The sequence below is a fragment of the Chaetodon auriga genome, chromosome 24 (genome assembly GCF_051107435.1).
Source record: "Chaetodon auriga isolate fChaAug3 chromosome 24, fChaAug3.hap1, whole genome shotgun sequence".
NCBI classification, from domain to species: Eukaryota; Metazoa; Chordata; class Actinopteri; order Chaetodontiformes; family Chaetodontidae; genus Chaetodon; species Chaetodon auriga.
Genome location: NC_135097.1, coordinates 5,533,620 through 5,550,456, shown reverse-complemented (window position 1 = coordinate 5,550,456; position 16,837 = coordinate 5,533,620). Strand labels below are relative to the sequence as shown.

The following is a 16,837-nucleotide window of genomic DNA, read 5'->3' as shown; positions in this document are numbered from 1 at the left end:
GTCCACACACCTTGTGAGAACCGCAGGGTCAGTGGTTTGACTCCCGACTGTTCTGCCGCCTTTCAAGCAAATTTGTTCACATTTCTGCATTTCCAGAAATGAAATTTATTTATTTATTATTTAGCTCTCAGCATTCACAGTGCATCTTCTGCAGAAAGCAGTAGAAGTTCGAAGTGGAGTGGGTTGAAGAGGCTTTGCAGATTTCTCCCATTGGAGCACAAGCATAAATGTCCTTAACGAGCTGAACATTTTGCCACATCTGCCAAATAGACAGTAAAGCATGTGCATGCATAGCTGGTGGGACTGTTAATGATACACTCCCTCAGTGTCACCTTAAACCACTGCAGCAAGACAACAGTTCATTAAAAATGCATGGCCAGAGTTTTAACAAGAAAGAACAAATTAGCTCACGATACTTGAATAGTGCTTGAACAGTGGACGGATGAGAAAACGCTCTGTTTCTCGTCGGTCTGTTTTTGCCTTCGTGTTCAGGTATGATCGCTTCACACGTTTTATTCCCAGCATGTGCCGCTCGCTTCGCTTCCTTGCATTGGCGGCTGAAACACGAGCCGCCTCGCCGTCTTGAGGCTTTTAATAAGAGAATATAACAGAGTCCAGGTGAGTGCTGATGGGGTGGAGGATAGTGGCTCATTTAGTGCAGATAAAAACCTCTATTGTTCTGCACTGGGCTGTCAACACTCCCTGTCAGCACTGCCCTCTGAACACACACACATCCACACACCCCTCTTTGTCAAATTCTTTCTTTTGCAGTCCTCTACTTCCTCCTCTTTCCCGTTTCCCCCCTCCATCACTCCCTCTCACCTCCTTTCTTTCTCCCTCTGAGTCTGCTGTGGACAGTGTTGGCGTACACATGAGGTGTCCCTCTGCTTTCTGGCTCTTTCTGGTGTGTGTTTCTGGACGTATGTGTGTGTGTTAATGAAATCCCCCCCTCTCTTGGGCTCAGGTGTCACCGCAGCTCTCCCTCCCCTCCTTTGCACGGGGAGCTCAGCGCTGAGGATCAACGTAAGGCCGAAGGTTCCAGACAGTTTCCCATGCACCGAATAAATTAACGGCCGCTTTGTGGGCGACGCGCGCGCGTGAGGCAGCGCTTATGTGTTTTTGAGCCTGGCGCGCACTGGCTCAGCCCCGTTAAAGCCCGCGGTCGTATTACTGAGCGCGGGGTCAAAGGTCAACGCCAATGAGCCACCAGATACAGAAGGAGCTGTGTTCTGACTGCGCTGCCGCTCAGCCCTCTCCTGTGTAAAACATCGGCCCCTTGGTGTTGTTTTGACGTCACGACGGCCACGTTTCTGGATCAACACACATGGTGGCGAATATGTGTCAGCCCATGTACTTATCATCCCAAATTCAGATGGAGGAGGTTTGATTTAGAAGCTTTTATTTTAGACATTGCGACCCAGATTTTACGCCACATCACGGTCATCTGCCATCTCCTGTGGCTCATCTCCGCTGTCATAAAAGATGCCACGAGGTATGAGAGGGATATATGGAGAGCACACACACACACACAGACACACACACACACATACTAGTCTCCTCTGAGCCTGTAAGAACCTGAGAAGCAGTCATCAGCTTAGCGGTGGTCTCTCCCATAGCTTTAATCTGCAGATCGACTTGGTAAGAATAATCTATACACATTATGAAATTGAACTGGAGGCCACCACATGCAGCAGGAAGCAATATCACTGCCTACAACCTTCATGGTGGTTTATCCATGCGCTACAATCTTCTGTGGTCCAGAAAACCCCTCCTCCTACAGTCTGACCAGGATAAAAAAAAAAACAAAACAAAACCCATCACATGCTATTTTTGTACTGTTCCTATTTGCACAATACACCTGCAGTAAACTAGTGCTTTGCATGATTTGTCTAATGATTCTTAGATACTTAGATAGTTTTTTCTTTGGAGGGCAATAAATCTGCTTAATACTATTTCAATATTAGCATGATTATTGCTACTTGCAGGCATAAAAAAAGTACATTTATCTACTGTTAAACTATTCTTCTACTGTTTTTAGTACAATTTTGAGGTTAAAATGCTTTACTTGTCTGGTTCAATTTTATACCACTTTCATTTCATTTGCAAATCAAGATTTTACATATACAATATGCATGGAGAGACATTTTCCTATCATACCATAGATCATATTATCAGATCATAATATGATCTATGGTATGCTGGGAAAATGTGACGTAGTTAATATTAGCTCCTTTTCGATAAGCTGCAATATTAAAATGCAGTCAATCAATATATTAACATCTGTATTTTTTTTATTTTAACCAAAGCCGAGGACAAAGACACTGAAAGGCATCAGTCTTCTTCGTGAGACTAAACAGCAGTGGCAGGCCGTCGTCACGTGGCGGCGGTAGCGCGCACTGAGCCTCGCTCTGACCTCACAAACATGGCGGCGCCCGTCAGGCTCCGTTTCTGGAGAAGTGGGAAGTTATTTGTTTAATTCAGTTTTCTTTGCCCCAGGCGGCGACGCGCGGTTACGAAATGGACTCGAAGAGACCAAGCAAGGTTTGAGAGTGACTTTGTCGTGTTTTCGGCTCACGTTTTGCTGTGTCACGACATAATTTTACCCGTGACAAAGCAAAAACAAGCCTTATTCTGCTGTTGTTGTGGTCCGGACAGCTAAAATGATTAACAGTGTTTAGTTACATCGTTACGCAATTCGACAATGATCCAAAATAACACGCTGCAGCTACACATCTGATCATGTCCATACATGCGAGCAGCCACAGGTGTTTCATGTCTGTTTCTTCCTCGCAGCTGGAGTTCGCGGTGCAGATGACATGTGAGAGCTGCGCAGATAAAGTCAGAGCTGCTCTGGAGAATAAACCAGGTGAGAAGGCCTTTAAAGGTTCACCTGTGCCGTTAAATGAGCCCTTATTCCATCTACAGTAACTGCTGTGTGTCATTTGTGAGTGACAGCTCCTTTTCAACGGTGAGTGTGTGAGTTAACGCAGCAGAGGACCATGACACAGCAGATTATGTCAGTTAGCTCTTATCTCTCTTGTTCATGTCCTTCATGTTTTCCACTGCTCCGTATAGATGTCAGTATGCAGGCAAGGTTATTTACATAGCACATGGCACTACAAGCACACTACATACAGCCATAAGTAACATGTGAATGCTTGAACAGGTCTGGAAAGACTTTTCTAGGAAGTTTCTCTTAAGATCTGTGCAATTTGGCCTCAATAGAGACAGTCTGTTTTTTGGAAAGTGTATTTTCAAGCTGGGCAATGTTCAGTATGCCTCCTGGCAAGCTGACAGTCAAGGAAATCCCTCTGGCAATCAGCAACTGCTGTCAAAACAGACGCGTCGCAGAAGCCTAAGGAAACAATATCAATTTTGTTTTGAATGCAGACACGAGCGATCCAGCGTAATGTCATTTCTCTGTGTGTCTAACCGTCAACGTGTTTACAGGAGTGAAGTCCTTCAGTGTCGACGTCAGCAAGGAGGAAGTGTTGGTGGAATCCGCTCTGACCAGTGCGGAGGTGCAGGCTCTGATAGAGAGCACCGGACGCAGGGCGGTGCTGAAAGGCATCGGAGGATCAGAGCAAGGTGAGAAGACGCGGGGCATGAGGAAGGCTTAAAGTCGCCCTGTGGAGGTTTCTTGTAAATAAACAAAAATTTACATTTGGTCTCACTCACCAAAAAACAGCGTCTGCAAAGCCAATTTCTTAACTATTTTAAATCCAGTCTTCTGGCCAGTCTTCCTCTTCACTGCCTTCTCTGGCACTTTGCAGCACTATGAAGCCATTGGCAGGAATGTGTACGTGCGTCCCCCACTCACAGAAAAACAGCTCTATAGGGCCACTAGAGGTCAAGAACTCCACGGGGAACCTTTAAGCACGATATGTTATGGTAATTTAGCCTTAAGTGAATGGGTAAATTGGCAGACGAAAGTCTCCAGAAATAGAGGCGACTAAAAGCTGTGAATGGTGCCGTCCCTGATCTCCCCGCGGAGCGAAAATGCTTGATAATTGACGCTTAAATGTCTTCCATTGTTGAGACACTGGTGCTGTTCACACGTAATCCAGGACAAACACACCACAAGTTGAGAGCTCTGAATAGAAATGTGTCTGCACCTATTTTGTAACCACATTGGTGGAGTGCCAGGTCGGCTTTGTAGTACACTCAGAAACTGTTGGTTATGGTTGATTTGCTCCTGCATAACATATCAGGCAAGTTTGTGTTCTGGCTGATATAAAAATAGCTGCGTGGCTGCGCGTGTTTTCCGTTCAGCTCACAGTCTCCCGCAGACAAAATCAAATATGAGCTGAGAAACATAATCTGACCACAGGCCGTCACTCAAGACGCATTCCGAATGCGTTCTTTTACCACGTATGAACTACGGTAACCTCCAGTTACAACCTGGATGTGAGGATGCTGAGTGTGGACGAGCTCGCAGCCCTAAAGGCACACGTTGTTTTAGGATCTCTGTGTGTTTGTGGCAGACCTCGGTTCGGCGGTGGCCATGCTGGCCGGTGTGGGAAAGATCCAGGGGGTGGTGCGCTTCCTGCAACTGTCTGAAGCTCGTTGCTTGATTGACGGGGCCATCGATGGGTTGGAGCCTGGACTCCACGGCCTCCATGTCCACACCCTGGGGGACCTCACGCTGGACTGCCTCAGGTAGGGACGCTGTATCAGTAAAGCTTATAGCGGCCTTGTTAATGGCTTCTACAGTATTTCCTTCTGTTTGTGAACTGTGCCTGCAGCTTGGTTCGACAGCACTCCGGCTGTCTTTGCGATAGCAGCGCCAAGAATAATACCACTTGGAAACGCTAGGAGGTGGTCTGTTTCCCCTTTAAATTATATTCAATGTATTCTTATTCCCTAGTTGTGGAGAACACTATAACCCCCTTGGAAGACAACACGGCGGTCCAGGAGACTCTGAAAGGGTACAGTCACATCTCCTCTTTTGAAGAAAACATGGATATATATAAGCTTTGAGACGGCTTGCCAAAACATTGAGATATGAGCAGATCGAGGTTTAATAAAGCTTCAACACAAGCCAAATGACTGCGTGTCACGTGTCGCGTGTAATTCCTCTCACATGCCGCATTGTTGTTTCAGCATGTAGGTGATCTGGGGAATATTGTGGCTGGACCAGACGGCAGAGCATCATTCAGAGTAGAGGACAGTCAGCTGAAGGTAACGCGCGCACACACACACACACACACACACACACGTATGGCACTGATAATTAGGCAGGTACTTACAGTGTGTTGAGCTCAGCAAAGTTTCGGGAAGCAAAGATGTCATTTATCAACATCTAATTTCCAAAGCAACGCCAGATGGCAGCTGTTGATGTCCTCTTCATTGATACCCTGGGTTCATGCTGCAGGTGTGGGACGTGATTGGCCGATCGCTGGTTGTGGACGCAGGGGAGGACGATCTGGGCCGAGGCAGTCACCCTCTCTCCAAACAGACTGGAAACTCTGGGGAAAGGTGGGTCAACACGGCGGTTTGAGTTACCATCATCTCTTTTGAATCTGTAGTATGTGATGATGTTATTTTGGATTGCATTATTTTGCAAAGTGTTTCTATTAATTTGTCCACTGGCTGTTTATACAGAGGCTGTATATGTAAGGTCACTGTGCTAATTGTTCTGACCCCATTTAGACTTGATACCTAATGCATATAACACAGGTTGTTCAAATTAGAGCGTGAGCAAGTGAGAGGGTCGAAAGACACGTCTCTAATCACTGATTATACGTCTTTTCTTTGCCATTAAAGCACCATGAGTTGCGTTATTCAGCAGAACTGCATGAAAAACGTACAGGAGAGAAAGGGGTGATATGGTGAAACAGTCTCACCTCTGTGTCTATTTAGTGGCTGTTCTGTAGTTTTTGATAAATCACATGATATTCATCAGCAGCTTTGCAAAACTACCAGCTCCAGATTTGAGGCTGAATACAATAATTCTCTCCTCAGACTGGCCTGTGGGATCATCGCCCGATCAGCAGGCCTTTTCCAAAACCCCAAACAGATCTGCGCCTGCGACGGGGTCACGCTGTGGGAGGAGAGAGACAGGCCGATAGCTGGGAAAGGTCGAAGCAAGGCCAACGCGGAGACGCCGGCAGCGCACCTCTGAACGCGAACCATACCTGTAAGCTGTGTTTGAGCACCGCGAAGGGAGACGCAGAGGACGTCTGTCAGCGGAGGGCGAATCGAGGAGGACGAAGCACTGAGGAATATGTTTCCAGACAGCTGGAGAGACGACCAAAGACAAATGACCTTATTTTCTTTTAATTTTTTCTCTCTGATAAAATCAAACGCTCGTACAGCCGCAGTTAAGATCCTCTGAGGAATCTAAAAGCACTAAAGCAGATTTAAAACCGTCTAGGAGTTTGTAATAGTCACCTCTGATTAACCAGATGTCCGTTAATAGTGTGATGTTTGTAGAGCGCATAACAGCCTCTGACAAGACTGTCTGTACTGATGCACTTGTAAGACTTGAGCTATCCATTTTGGCTGTGTACTGGCTGGGATAAATAAGCTTCAATTTGCCATTAAAGTGTCTTAACTTAATTATGTAAATCGAGCCTCTTAAAAGCATTAGCAGTAAAAACATCCTGCTACTCTCATGTCCATCAGAGGGTGCTTCTGCAGGAAACACTGGACTAGCTCAGACGATGTGGAAAAAATATATCCAAAAACATATCGACATACGTCATTTTAGGAGGGAAATCAACACACAGATAGGAGTAAAAAGTCAAAATAGAAAGCTAAAAGCGATGGATAAATGGCTGAAACGTCCACGCTCGGCAGCATCAGCAGGAGGATGTCAGATTCACGGATCCACCGCAGTAATCCCTTCTATTATGTGTGGGTACGTTACTGAAAAGCTTGGGAACCTCAGCGCTAACTCGGGACACGGGGAGGGAATCTGGCCCGCTGTTTGCTGCGTTTTAAATCCATGAGGTGGTGTGAGTGACTCGGGTAAGAGAGATCTGAAAGAGCCTGAGAGAGAGTCAAATTCCATCCAGAGTGAAAGGGCGAGAGGGGGTGAAGGTTTGAGAGGGGCAGGGGTGTCTTGAGGGGTTGTGTGCTCAGCTGTTTCATCAACATGGAGTTTAAGTGTACAGTTCTTTCATGGTTGCCAACTTTAGATTCATACAATGCAGGAAACTGACATTTTTTGAGCCTCAGACACTCTGCTGTCTTCTGATTTCTGCCTGCTGACATGTTGATTTCTGTTAACGCACAGTTTCCTCTGGATGAAGTCATCAGTATTGGGACATTGTGTGCGCCGTATTGTGCATTTGTGCGTGCGTAGCAAGTTTTGCATTGATTTTCCAAATTGAGCTGCTGTCTTGTCCCTGTGATGCCTGAATAAGCTTATCGAATTTTCCCCCAAATGTTCAGCCGCTGCTCTTTTTCCGTTTGTGTCCGAGGGCTGAGAATGCAACTAATGACTGTTTATGTTATTGACTGATATGTGGATTGTTTTAGATTAATAATTTAGACAAGAGAATGCCAGAAAACAGTGAAAATACCCATAGCCTTGTTTTGTCTGACCATTTGTCCAAATAATATTGACTTTACATTGATATAAATGAGTAACAAGCAGCAAATCCTCACATGTGAGAAGCTGGAACCACTTGTTTTTCCTACATTTCCGAGCCCTGCTTGTATGTGTTGATCTGAGTGAACATCCATCTGCACCAGCTCTCCTTTCTGCGTTTGAGCACACGTGTCAGATTTGTTTTCATAGCACACAACCAGCTCTTTAATTGCACTACTTCGTCTGTTTCCTGTCCCTTCTAGAGCACAACCCCGTGGCTGAATGGTCGCCTTTTTATCCTAATAAAGCCTCTTCAAAATAAAACAGGCTTGCACTGGCTTTGTGCACGTGTGCTGTGCGTGTTTGAGTCATTTCATGAGGAGTTTTTGTGAGGATTCAGCATCCTCTGGGTGCAGCAGCGGCAGCGGCAGCAGCAGCGGCAGCCCTCCCCCTCTGCAGCCTCTCCAGCAGTATGCCCGACATGCAAACGGAAGCAGGCGCTACCATTTTGAAACACAGCACCGCCTAGGTAAGATGGTAGATCCTTTTATTTAATCGCCTTTTCTGCAGTATTATTCTCATCTGAGCCGCATGGGAGGTAATTAATTCCGATTCGTCTTTAAGCTCAACTGTTTTCGACCTGCATGTTGTAGCACAGACGCTGTTCGACCGTGTTGTCGCGCAGGAAATCCGTCCTGTGCGGAAAAAATGCTCGGTACATTGTATCGATCTCCCATTGAGAGCCAGTTGTTGCAGCGGATATTATGTGTTTATCAGCCTTGTTGCGCGTAACAGAGCAAAACAAGTGTTCATTTATTTGTTCCTCCGCGGATGTTTTCGCCTTGTGGCTTGTTTTGCTTTGGTTTGCTTTGGAGCGAAACCGACAAGCATCCCGTCTCGCCATTCAGCTTCTTCTTTTTTTCTTTACAGCCAGCGTGGAGAATGCGTTAAAACTGTGTTTAAGCAACTTGATCGTGTCTTTTCGCCCATTTTTCGCCTCTAAATAACCCGACTTGTGAAAATGTGTTGACTCAGCGTCGTGCTGCGTCATCAGAAAACCAGCTTCCCCCTGGTTATGCCTCAAATGAACCCAGCGGTAACGCAGCAGCCATGTGGAACATGGGGGGTGCGCTCACTTATGCAGCATACAAACACTGAGGAGGATTACTTGCATCTTGTTTAACATGTTTTCTATGAGCAGGAGGAGGAGGAGGAGGTGCACTTCAAGTCAGGAGCAGCTGGCTGGAGCCTTAACCAAAAAATAGAAATGTCATTCTCTGGTGTCATGTTCCACTTTGCCCTTTGATTTACAGCCAGCCATAAAGGTTGTTCAGGAGGAGGAAAGGTGTAGAGACGCACTCGAGTTTGACCTGTAGATTCAGACGCTGGCGAGGAGGGAAGGGAGGCAGCTTTTTCAACACTAAGGGCTCCATTCTGCATGAGGGAAGTCTGGAAGTGTGTGTAATGCCACAGGAATTGATGCACGGTGCTTTCACTTGAGGGTTTTGGGGTAGAAACGCTGCTTTCCCCCCGGCTGTCTCCTGTGTATGAGGGTGACTCATAGCTGTATGGGTAATCACAGCCTCCACAAGTGAGCAGGAGATCCTTTAAAGATCTCCTTCAGACCTCCTTTGCATGATAAACACGTTGGAAACACGTAGCCGGCGTGACGTGTTTCCCTGGCTCCTGTGCAGAAACCCTGCTCCGTGCGACTGTTTCACCTGATTTTGAGTTTATCTGACCTGAGTGGCCAGCGCACAGGCAAATGTAAGGCCTGTGTGGGTTTTAATGTGCGACATTTGCATGACAATCTGGCTGAGGCTCTTAATGAGGAGTGCACGTGCAAATCATTGGCGTTTTTAAGATTGAGTGAAACCGTCTCGAATGTGTTATTCGTGTGCTTAATCTGTGGCTCTTCACTCTTTCATTTGCTATCTTTCTGCATAATTAACACAAGTTTCATGTTGGAGAAATGGAGTCTTGAAAGTTTTTTTTTCCAAAGTCAGCAGCACCCCCCTCACACACACACACACACACATACACACATAGCCCTGGAAAAGACACAAAATAGCCAGGTCAGCTATGTCCCTGTGTGCTGCAGTCCACCCCTGTATTGAGACAATTGCACTCCAGTGCTTCCCTCTCCTCACCCGACCACCATAGAGCCAAACGTGTGGTTTTGTGCTCACTCAGTGGTTGTTATAGCTGTGACAGCCCATAGTTGTACTGTGCAGTTAATCCCCTCACTTTATCTCTGACTACAGCGAAGTACATCACTCCTCTGTTTCTCTGCAGCGCCATGGACAAGAGCAACACAGTGAAGCTCTTCGTGGGCAACCTGGCGTTGGACACCACCCAGGAGGAGCTGTCAGCCATCTTCGAACCCTACGGCCAGGTGGTCAGCTGCAGCGTCCTGCGACAGTTTGCCTTCGTCCACCTGCAGGGAGAGGGCGCCGCGGAGCGCGCCATCCGGGAGCTCAACGGGCGGGAGTTTCGGGGAAGGAATTTGGTGGTGGAGGAGTCGAGGGGAAGGCCGCTGCACTCCACCAAGGTGTTTGTGGGTAATCTGAGTGGGATGTGCACCACTGAAGACCTACAGCAGCTGTTCCAGACATTTGGAAAGGTTCTCGAGTGTGACAAAGTGAAAGGTGAGTGTGGACGCTTGTAACATTTGAATTGTTGTGACATTGTCCCAGTCATGTCCCTCTCAACTTGTGCTTGATGTTAGTTAGTGAAGTCATGCTATAGTGCAGGTAAGAGATTGTATCTGGCAGTGTTAGGTTGCTGAGAGATTTTGAGTGCATGTGAAAGTCCTACTGCTTAATTTGGGGTCTGTCCACGCGATGTGTTACAAACCCGATTCCAAGAAAGTTGAGACGCTGTGTAAAACATGAAGAAAAACAGAATGCAGTCTACAAACAAAGTGCTCCTGAGCCCATGTAGTAACATCCTTCACACATTCTTGTGTTCACAACGGCCGAGCCTTTCCAGGATGCCCCTTTCATACCAATCGTGACACCATCACCTGTTACCAATCGATCTGTTCACCTGTGGAATGCTCCAAACAGGTGTTTTTGGAGCATTCCACATCTTTCCCAGTCTTTAGTTGCTCCTGTCCCAACTTGTTTGAAAGGCGTTGCTGCATCAAAGCTGATGAGGTGACACATTAAATACATTGTCTTTGTGCTGTTTTCAGTTGAGTACATGTCAAAAAGGAAGAGCAACTTATTACATTCTGTTTTATGTATGTCTTATGCAGCAGCTTTTTTGGAATCGGGTTGTATGATACACAAATATAAAGTTGTCCTTGTTGTAAAGATGGACAAGGTGGTTTTCTTTGGCACAATTTATACTTTTTCTTAGAAGTAATAAGTAAGTGCCTGAGGCTACGGCACTGTGGTCCTAACTGTTGTCCCTGCGCTCAATGACAGCCAGGCATTCCTCTTCCGCAGGCTATGCCTTTGTCCACATGGAAAACAAGGAGGATGCCCTCCAGGCCATCGAGGCCCTGCATGGCACCTCGTTTAAAGGCCGCCCCCTGTCTGTAGAGCTGTCCAAGGTCCAGCCCAGCAAGCAGGCTCCTACAGGAAAAATCCCCTGCGTTAACTGTGGAAAACAGGGCCACTATGCTGGAGAGTGCCCTGTGGGGAAGCCGTCTCTGGAGCAGTACCAGAGTCAGGCAGCGGTCCTGGCCGCCGCCGCCGCTGCAGCCGCCGGCCTGCCACTACAAGTCCAACAAAGCGTGCACAATTCAGTCTACAACACCTCCACCTTTGATCCCACATATGCAGCTCTCACTGGGATCACCACAGGCACACGCACTGATGGAAACCCAGTGAATCCAGCTGTTTATGGTGCCCTTGCCAGCCAGGTGTATGGTGCCAATGTTGCCAATCAGCTTTATGGAACGGTGGCCAATCAGGCAGCTCTTACGTCAGGCGCCACCCAAATGTACAGCTCGATGACCCCCAACATCTATGGCCAAATGGCTGCAACCCCGGCGGCTGCTGCTGCAGCTGCTGCGGCTGCTGCCTACACAACTCCGGTTTACACCCCAACTGTGGCCAATCCCCCTGTCTATCTGGCTGCTGCTCCTGGAATAGAAATGCAGACAGCAGCGGCTGCGGTCAACCCGGCCTACACTGTATCTCCAGCGATTTATGGTGCCGCCACACCAGCCTACGCTCATATAAGCGCCATGGGAGCAGCAGACCCTACCACAGCCATCTTTGAGGCAGCCAGACAGGCGCATTACTTTGCCCAGGGCCAGCAGGTGGTTGCCGAGCAGCAGTCAGTGGCTGCCGCAGCAGCAGCAGCCGCTGTGGCAAAGTCTGGCGAGAGGGACCGTAGTCCCCTACGGAGGTCGGTACCTCTGCTGCCAGACCCTGTGATGAAGCCGTTCATGTACCAGAGAGCCAAGCCGCGCCGACCCCTGCTCCCTACGCCAGCTGGAAGAGCGGCAGAAGAGGCAGTGGAGGCTGCAGAGGACCCCATGGCCAGGTAGGACATGATCCTTGACTGTCTTTACCATCAGCTCTACAGCACCACTGCAACATGCCCAGAGAGAGCCAACTTTTAGTTCCTCTAATACTATCCTTTCCAGCTGTTTACCTTCAGGTATCTGATTTTTTTCCTCTTGTTTTTAATCATGCTTTTACAACCTTGTAGGCACATTTCTCATGTCTGATTATTGCATTTTTAGATTTTTCATGCTACTACAAGTGCCACAGTAAGTGCCCATGCTGTCCTCTTCCTACTGAAAGCCTTCTCACTCTCCCTTAATCCGTCCCTCTCCATTCCCCTTCCTCACATCTCTTAGGTACTATGCAGAGTACTACCAGCAGCTGCAGCAGTACCCCCAGTTCCAGTATGCCTACCCACCGCCGAACACCATGACAGCCATCCCTGGCATGCCGGGAGTGTCAGCAGTCCCTGCTGTGCCCACGATGTCCGCCCAGCCAGTTGCCACGCTGGACGCCCTCAGGCCAGTGGTCCCCACAGCTGCGGCAGTGGCAGCCGCCATGGCTGCGCCCAGGGTGTATGAGCCGCCGTTGCCGCCGCCCACGCGCAAGGAGGCCATCCTCCGCCGCCCCGAACTCTCCCTTCACACGCCTGAGCCCCCCTTCCGATAGTCGCACACAACTCTCTGCCCCCACCCCTCCCTCTTTGCCCTGAACCCCACCCCCCCATCTCCTCTTCCACCCCAAACTTGAACACCTTACAGCAGCTGTACGTGTGTGTATGTGAGTTTGTGTGTGTCTGGGGGCTCTGAGTGCGTGGGGCAGGGTTTGAAACTGGGGTTTATTAACCTGCTTTACGAGGGACTTGATCAGCTAACCTTGGTCCTGTTTGCATTCACACAGTGCAGCCATGAAAGGGAGGCTCTCATCTGTTGTACGGGCATTCTTTGTGCTTCTCAGTTTTACTTTTTATTGTGCCAGTCTCACACTTGTGCCAGTATTAGACTGATCCAGTCAGTCGTTTCATATGCCTTTATTTCCACAACCCAGTTATGATTTTCTAAGGCCAAATCTATGATAAGAGACATTGGTTTTTGAACCTATCAGCCATCCTCCTTCGGCCTAGATGATCAGTTAGGGCAGCTAATTTGAAACCTTTTTTGCCTTATGTTGAAGAGTTTAGATTTATAATCAGATGAGAAGTCAGATAAACACATATTGTGTCCTGGCTGTATTGCATCGTGCCCGGCAGAACCAAGGTTGTTTTTTTTTGGGTGGGGGGGTGTTTGTCTTGAATGTGACGTGGATGTATGTCTGAACGAGTGCAAGACTGAGACGTGCGGGCTCCTGACCTTGCAGCACACAAACGCAGCAGCTAAGACTGCGCCTTGCAGAAAAAAAAAGTAAAGCACACACACAATGCGTACTGTAATGTATGTTTGGATCTCTCCTTGACCCCCCCCCCGCCTGTATTCTAACTACAGCACTGGAAGACACTGCTTCACCTCTCTTTCTCTTTCTAACTACAGCTGCCTACCTCTAACAGTAAATTTCAGTGTAGAGTCTCTTCGACTCTATTATATTCCACACCTTTCACCCAGTCAGCATTTCATTTCCTGCTCCTCGGAAAAGTACAGGGTCAGCAGTTTACGGAGGGAGGAGCCGGATTTTGGCGACAATGACTTTTGTAGATATTCTGTATTAAGTCCTCCTACATGTTCAGAGGCCTTTTTTAAAGAATTCTTTATGTGTTTTTGTTTGTTTTAATGTAGTTTACATGTGATACAAGTCAAACTGGGGTGTGATGAATTGTAAATGGGGAAACTAAAAAACATGCGTGACTACTGAATGAGCTGTTTACAAAGGATCTTTACACTGCATCCTATTAGGAATCATGATATGTGACAAGCTCAATTACGTGCCTATAAGCTTTGAGTGAAGTGCATTAAGTGGAGGGATCTCCCATTTTTAAGTGCTTTTGACTTTTTAATCATTTCAAGGGGGGCATCGGGAGCCCTATGGAGCTTAGTATCCAGCAGCGGCGCTTTCTCGTGGACTCCTGTGTCAGATTTGTTTCATATCATACGGTTTTTTCGAAAAAAGCCACAAACTGAGACTCGCAGGCTCGTGATTAGCCGCTGGTTTTAAGCAGGAACGTCAGTGATAGCACCAATGAAGCGAGAGACGGGGCAGTGTCTTCCAGTTGCCCCAACTGTCCTACTTTTCCAAATACCAGACCTGCTTCAGATTGTAATTGCAAAGATATTTTAGTGTCTGTTTTAATCTGGTTGTTGGATCCGGTGGGTGTGGTTTGCTGCATCAGGATATCAAAAGCATGACTTTTGGACATTCGTCAGCTTCCACCCATTCGATTCTACAATCACTTAAAACAGTCACTCGGAGTTTCTTTGCAACTACTGTTTGGCAGCGGTCTGATGCACATGCAGACATGCCCTCTGAAATCACCTTACTGCCTCGCTGTCCCCCCCCTCCCCTCTCCCCGTGTGGTTTTTAGTGGTTAAGTGACTTTTGCATCTCACAGTGTAATCTTTCTGTGTTGTATATACAAACACATACCAGTTGCATCCTTTGTAGAATTATGTGGTTTGCGAAATGTCTTGTTTGCCATGTTTGAGACCGTATTTTTTAGAGAAGTATTTTAATTTTGCCTTTTTTTAGGAAAAGACAAAAACAAAGTAAAAAAAAAAAAATCAGCATGCTTTTTATTGAGAATATGTATACTATAATCATTATTATAATAAAGAATGTTTGGCTGACTACTGTGGTTAAAGAAAGCAAAGGGTTTGGACATTTCCCCTTCTTGTTTATGTTGTTCTTCTCCACTATCTGTTTCTCTTGTGTAAAATGACCACCAGACCCATTTGACTGGGGACCCAGGGGGAGACAGGTGTAGATGTGGCCCAGCTTTGCTCTCTTTGGTCAGGGTAAGTGCGGGTTGGTGCTCCTTTCTCTCTCCAGCCTCTCAAATTGGGTGCAAATCCAGAATTATGTGCAGGGGTTTGCACTTGACCAAATGCACTCCAGTGTTTGATTCTGGCAAGACAGGCTTGGTATGGTCCTTTAAATTGATTTCCATGCAGAAAAGGACATTTTAGGCACTGTGAAATCACGCTGAGAGCTGGGGAGAGGCACACAGATAGAATGGCCTGGGTGCATTTTGATCTGTGGAGCAGTCCTGTTCCTGGGGTTGATGGGTGTGCGTCTGGTCTGGTCTGGTCTGGTCTGGTCTCTCCCTGCTGCACCAAATTCTCCCCCTCCGTGTGTCTCTGTGTCCACTCCACTCTCTAGACCTGCATGTGTGATAATCTGTAACTCTGCCGCAAAGAAAAAAAAAAAAGAAAAAAAAAACAACCCCGCGACAGTCCAGCTCTGAACTAACTATCTCAACTGAATTAGGTCACCGTGCCACCTGGAACAGGCAGCGTGAAGCCGTGCGTGAGTGTGGCGGCGTGAGCCATGGGGAGGACTTTTAGTGCGACGCCACCGCAGTGGGAACTTGTTCTCTCTCTCTTCACCACCAAGGTAAATGAAAAGCAAAACAAAAACAAAAGCACTGACCTCCTTTCTCCCCCCCCACCTGCCGCCCCTCCTTTGACTGTGCCTTGACCAAACACTCCTCCCCCTCCTCTCCTCCACCATCACCACCTCCTCCTCTCCCCGATCCGTAACTCCTCTGCTGCAATGGCAGCGCCATCGGTGGGGGTGGCGGGTGGGGGTGGGGTGGGGCTAGGACCCCCTCCACAAGACTGAGTCCTGCATACAAGGAGACTGACTGTGCCTCTCTGTCCCGCTGGAGTCTGAGCTAGTGAATAAAGGGAAGTGTGTGTGTGTGTGTGAGCGAGAGAGAGCATGGATGTCTGAAGAACTTTTTGGGTGGTGTCACTGATTAGCGAGGCTTGGCACATGCGGACACACCCTTCCCCTCCCCCTGCCCGCTAGTCAACTCCTCTCCACCGCCGTATTCGCCGCCCTCACCCCCCTTCCCTCCCTTCTCCCCCTCCCTCTTCCCTCCTCCTCCCACCTTACTGTCCCTATGCGCCTCTCCTCTCCGCCGTCCACACACACATAGCGCTTTTTCCGCCGCCACCGCCGTCGCCACCTTGGATCTGGGTTCGTGGCTCTGGCTCGGACTCAACTTCCCAGAACCATCCACCTGACCCAACCTCCCCACCCTCCTTTGTTACCGTAGAGGCCTGGGCGTGCCAATGGACAGTGTATGTGTGGTGGCCCAACGCCGGACTCAGTAACATGACACAGAGAGACTTCGGTGTTGGACAAGTCGCTTTGCTAAAACTGTTGAATGCTGGGTTTGCTCCGCATGGCTGTGTAAGGGATCTTAACTCCTGTGTGCCAAAAAGAACTTAGCTCCATTACATCTAAAGCGATCAATCAACCTCAAACTATGGAACAATTTTCTTACCATTGGGCCCCTCACAGCCTGTGTTGCCAATCAGAAACATCCTATAAGATAGGCCAAGGTATGAGGCCAGTCTGACCTGTAGATTCTCACCAATCTCAGGGTTCCTATAGGACTTTTCTGGTACGGCAGCTCGATTTCTCGAATACTGGGATGGGCTGGATATGTGCTCTGAGTGACTTGTACGTGTTCTTACCTGTTAGGATTGTCTGTGTGCTGAGATAGAGAGCTGGAGCCTCGCACACACGATCCCACAGTCGCAGGCTTTTAGTATGTCAAACGAGTTGTCCGGCATTTGCTCTGACAGCTGCGAGATGGAGTCGAGACAAGGAGGGTGTTGCCTTCTTTCAGCCTAACAAAGGGAAGGAGGGAGAGGGAAGAAGGAGGACAGGAATGAATAGA

General features: G+C 47.9%; 3 protein-coding genes across 5 annotated transcripts in view; all 3 read left to right on the top strand.

Annotated features, from left to right (window-relative positions):
- The first annotated feature begins 2,395 nt into the window (after positions 1-2,395).
- On the top strand, positions 2,396-7,861 carry ccs (copper chaperone for superoxide dismutase). Its single transcript, XM_076724450.1, has 8 exons — positions 2,396-2,541; positions 2,794-2,866; positions 3,451-3,588; positions 4,485-4,659; positions 4,868-4,928; positions 5,104-5,181; positions 5,375-5,478; positions 5,965-7,861. Exons 1-8 carry the CDS (start codon positions 2,518-2,520, stop codon positions 6,122-6,124), a joined length of 813 nt encoding a protein of 270 aa, XP_076580565.1. The 5' UTR covers positions 2,396-2,517; the 3' UTR covers positions 6,125-7,861.
- A 102-nt stretch (positions 7,862-7,963) lies between these two features.
- On the top strand, positions 7,964-15,369 carry rbm14b (RNA binding motif protein 14b). Of its 3 annotated transcripts, none has more exons than XM_076724449.1 (4): positions 7,964-8,066; positions 9,833-10,185; positions 10,990-12,037; positions 12,357-15,369. In XM_076724449.1, the coding sequence occupies exons 2-4, from the start codon at positions 9,837-9,839 to the stop codon at positions 12,667-12,669; spliced, it is 1,710 nt and encodes a 569-aa protein (XP_076580564.1). In that variant the 5' UTR covers positions 7,964-8,066; positions 9,833-9,836; the 3' UTR covers positions 12,670-15,369. The 3 variants fall into 3 exon arrangements, with proteins under 3 accessions (XP_076580564.1, XP_076580561.1, XP_076580562.1); XM_076724446.1 differs by having other exon boundaries at positions 10,969-12,037; XM_076724447.1 differs by having other exon boundaries at positions 8,062-8,135; positions 10,969-12,037.
- The window catches only part of actn3b (actinin alpha 3b), a 32,431-nt gene continuing 30,397 nt past the window's right edge, over positions 14,804-16,837 (top strand). Inside the window, exons 1-2 of the mRNA XM_076724439.1 lie at positions 14,804-14,942; positions 15,415-15,540. The gene's annotated coding sequence lies outside the window, so the exon portion shown is untranslated. The remainder of the gene's footprint in view (positions 14,943-15,414; positions 15,541-16,837) is intronic.

What these genes read in the sequence shown, in the direction of transcription:
- ccs (XM_076724450.1), top strand. Translation starts at nt 2,518, where the DNA reads ATGGACTCGAAGAGACCAAGCAAG. An exon ending in CATCGGAGGATCAGAGCAAG is followed by an intron (nt 3,589 to 4,484) that starts GTGAGAAGACGC and finishes TGTTTGTGGCAG; the next exon opens with ACCTCGGTTCGGCGGTGGCC. An exon ending in TAGAGGACAGTCAGCTGAAG is followed by an intron (nt 5,182 to 5,374) that starts GTAACGCGCGCA and finishes TTCATGCTGCAG; the next exon opens with GTGTGGGACGTGATTGGCCG.
- rbm14b (XM_076724446.1), top strand. Translation starts at nt 9,837, where the DNA reads ATGGACAAGAGCAACACAGTGAAGCTCTTCGTGGGCAACCTGGCGTTG. An exon ending in CGAGTGTGACAAAGTGAAAG is followed by an intron (nt 10,186 to 10,968) that starts GTGAGTGTGGAC and finishes GCTCAATGACAG; the next exon opens with CCAGGCATTCCTCTTCCGCA. An exon ending in GCAGAGGACCCCATGGCCAG is followed by an intron (nt 12,038 to 12,356) that starts GTAGGACATGAT and finishes CACATCTCTTAG; the next exon opens with GTACTATGCAGAGTACTACC.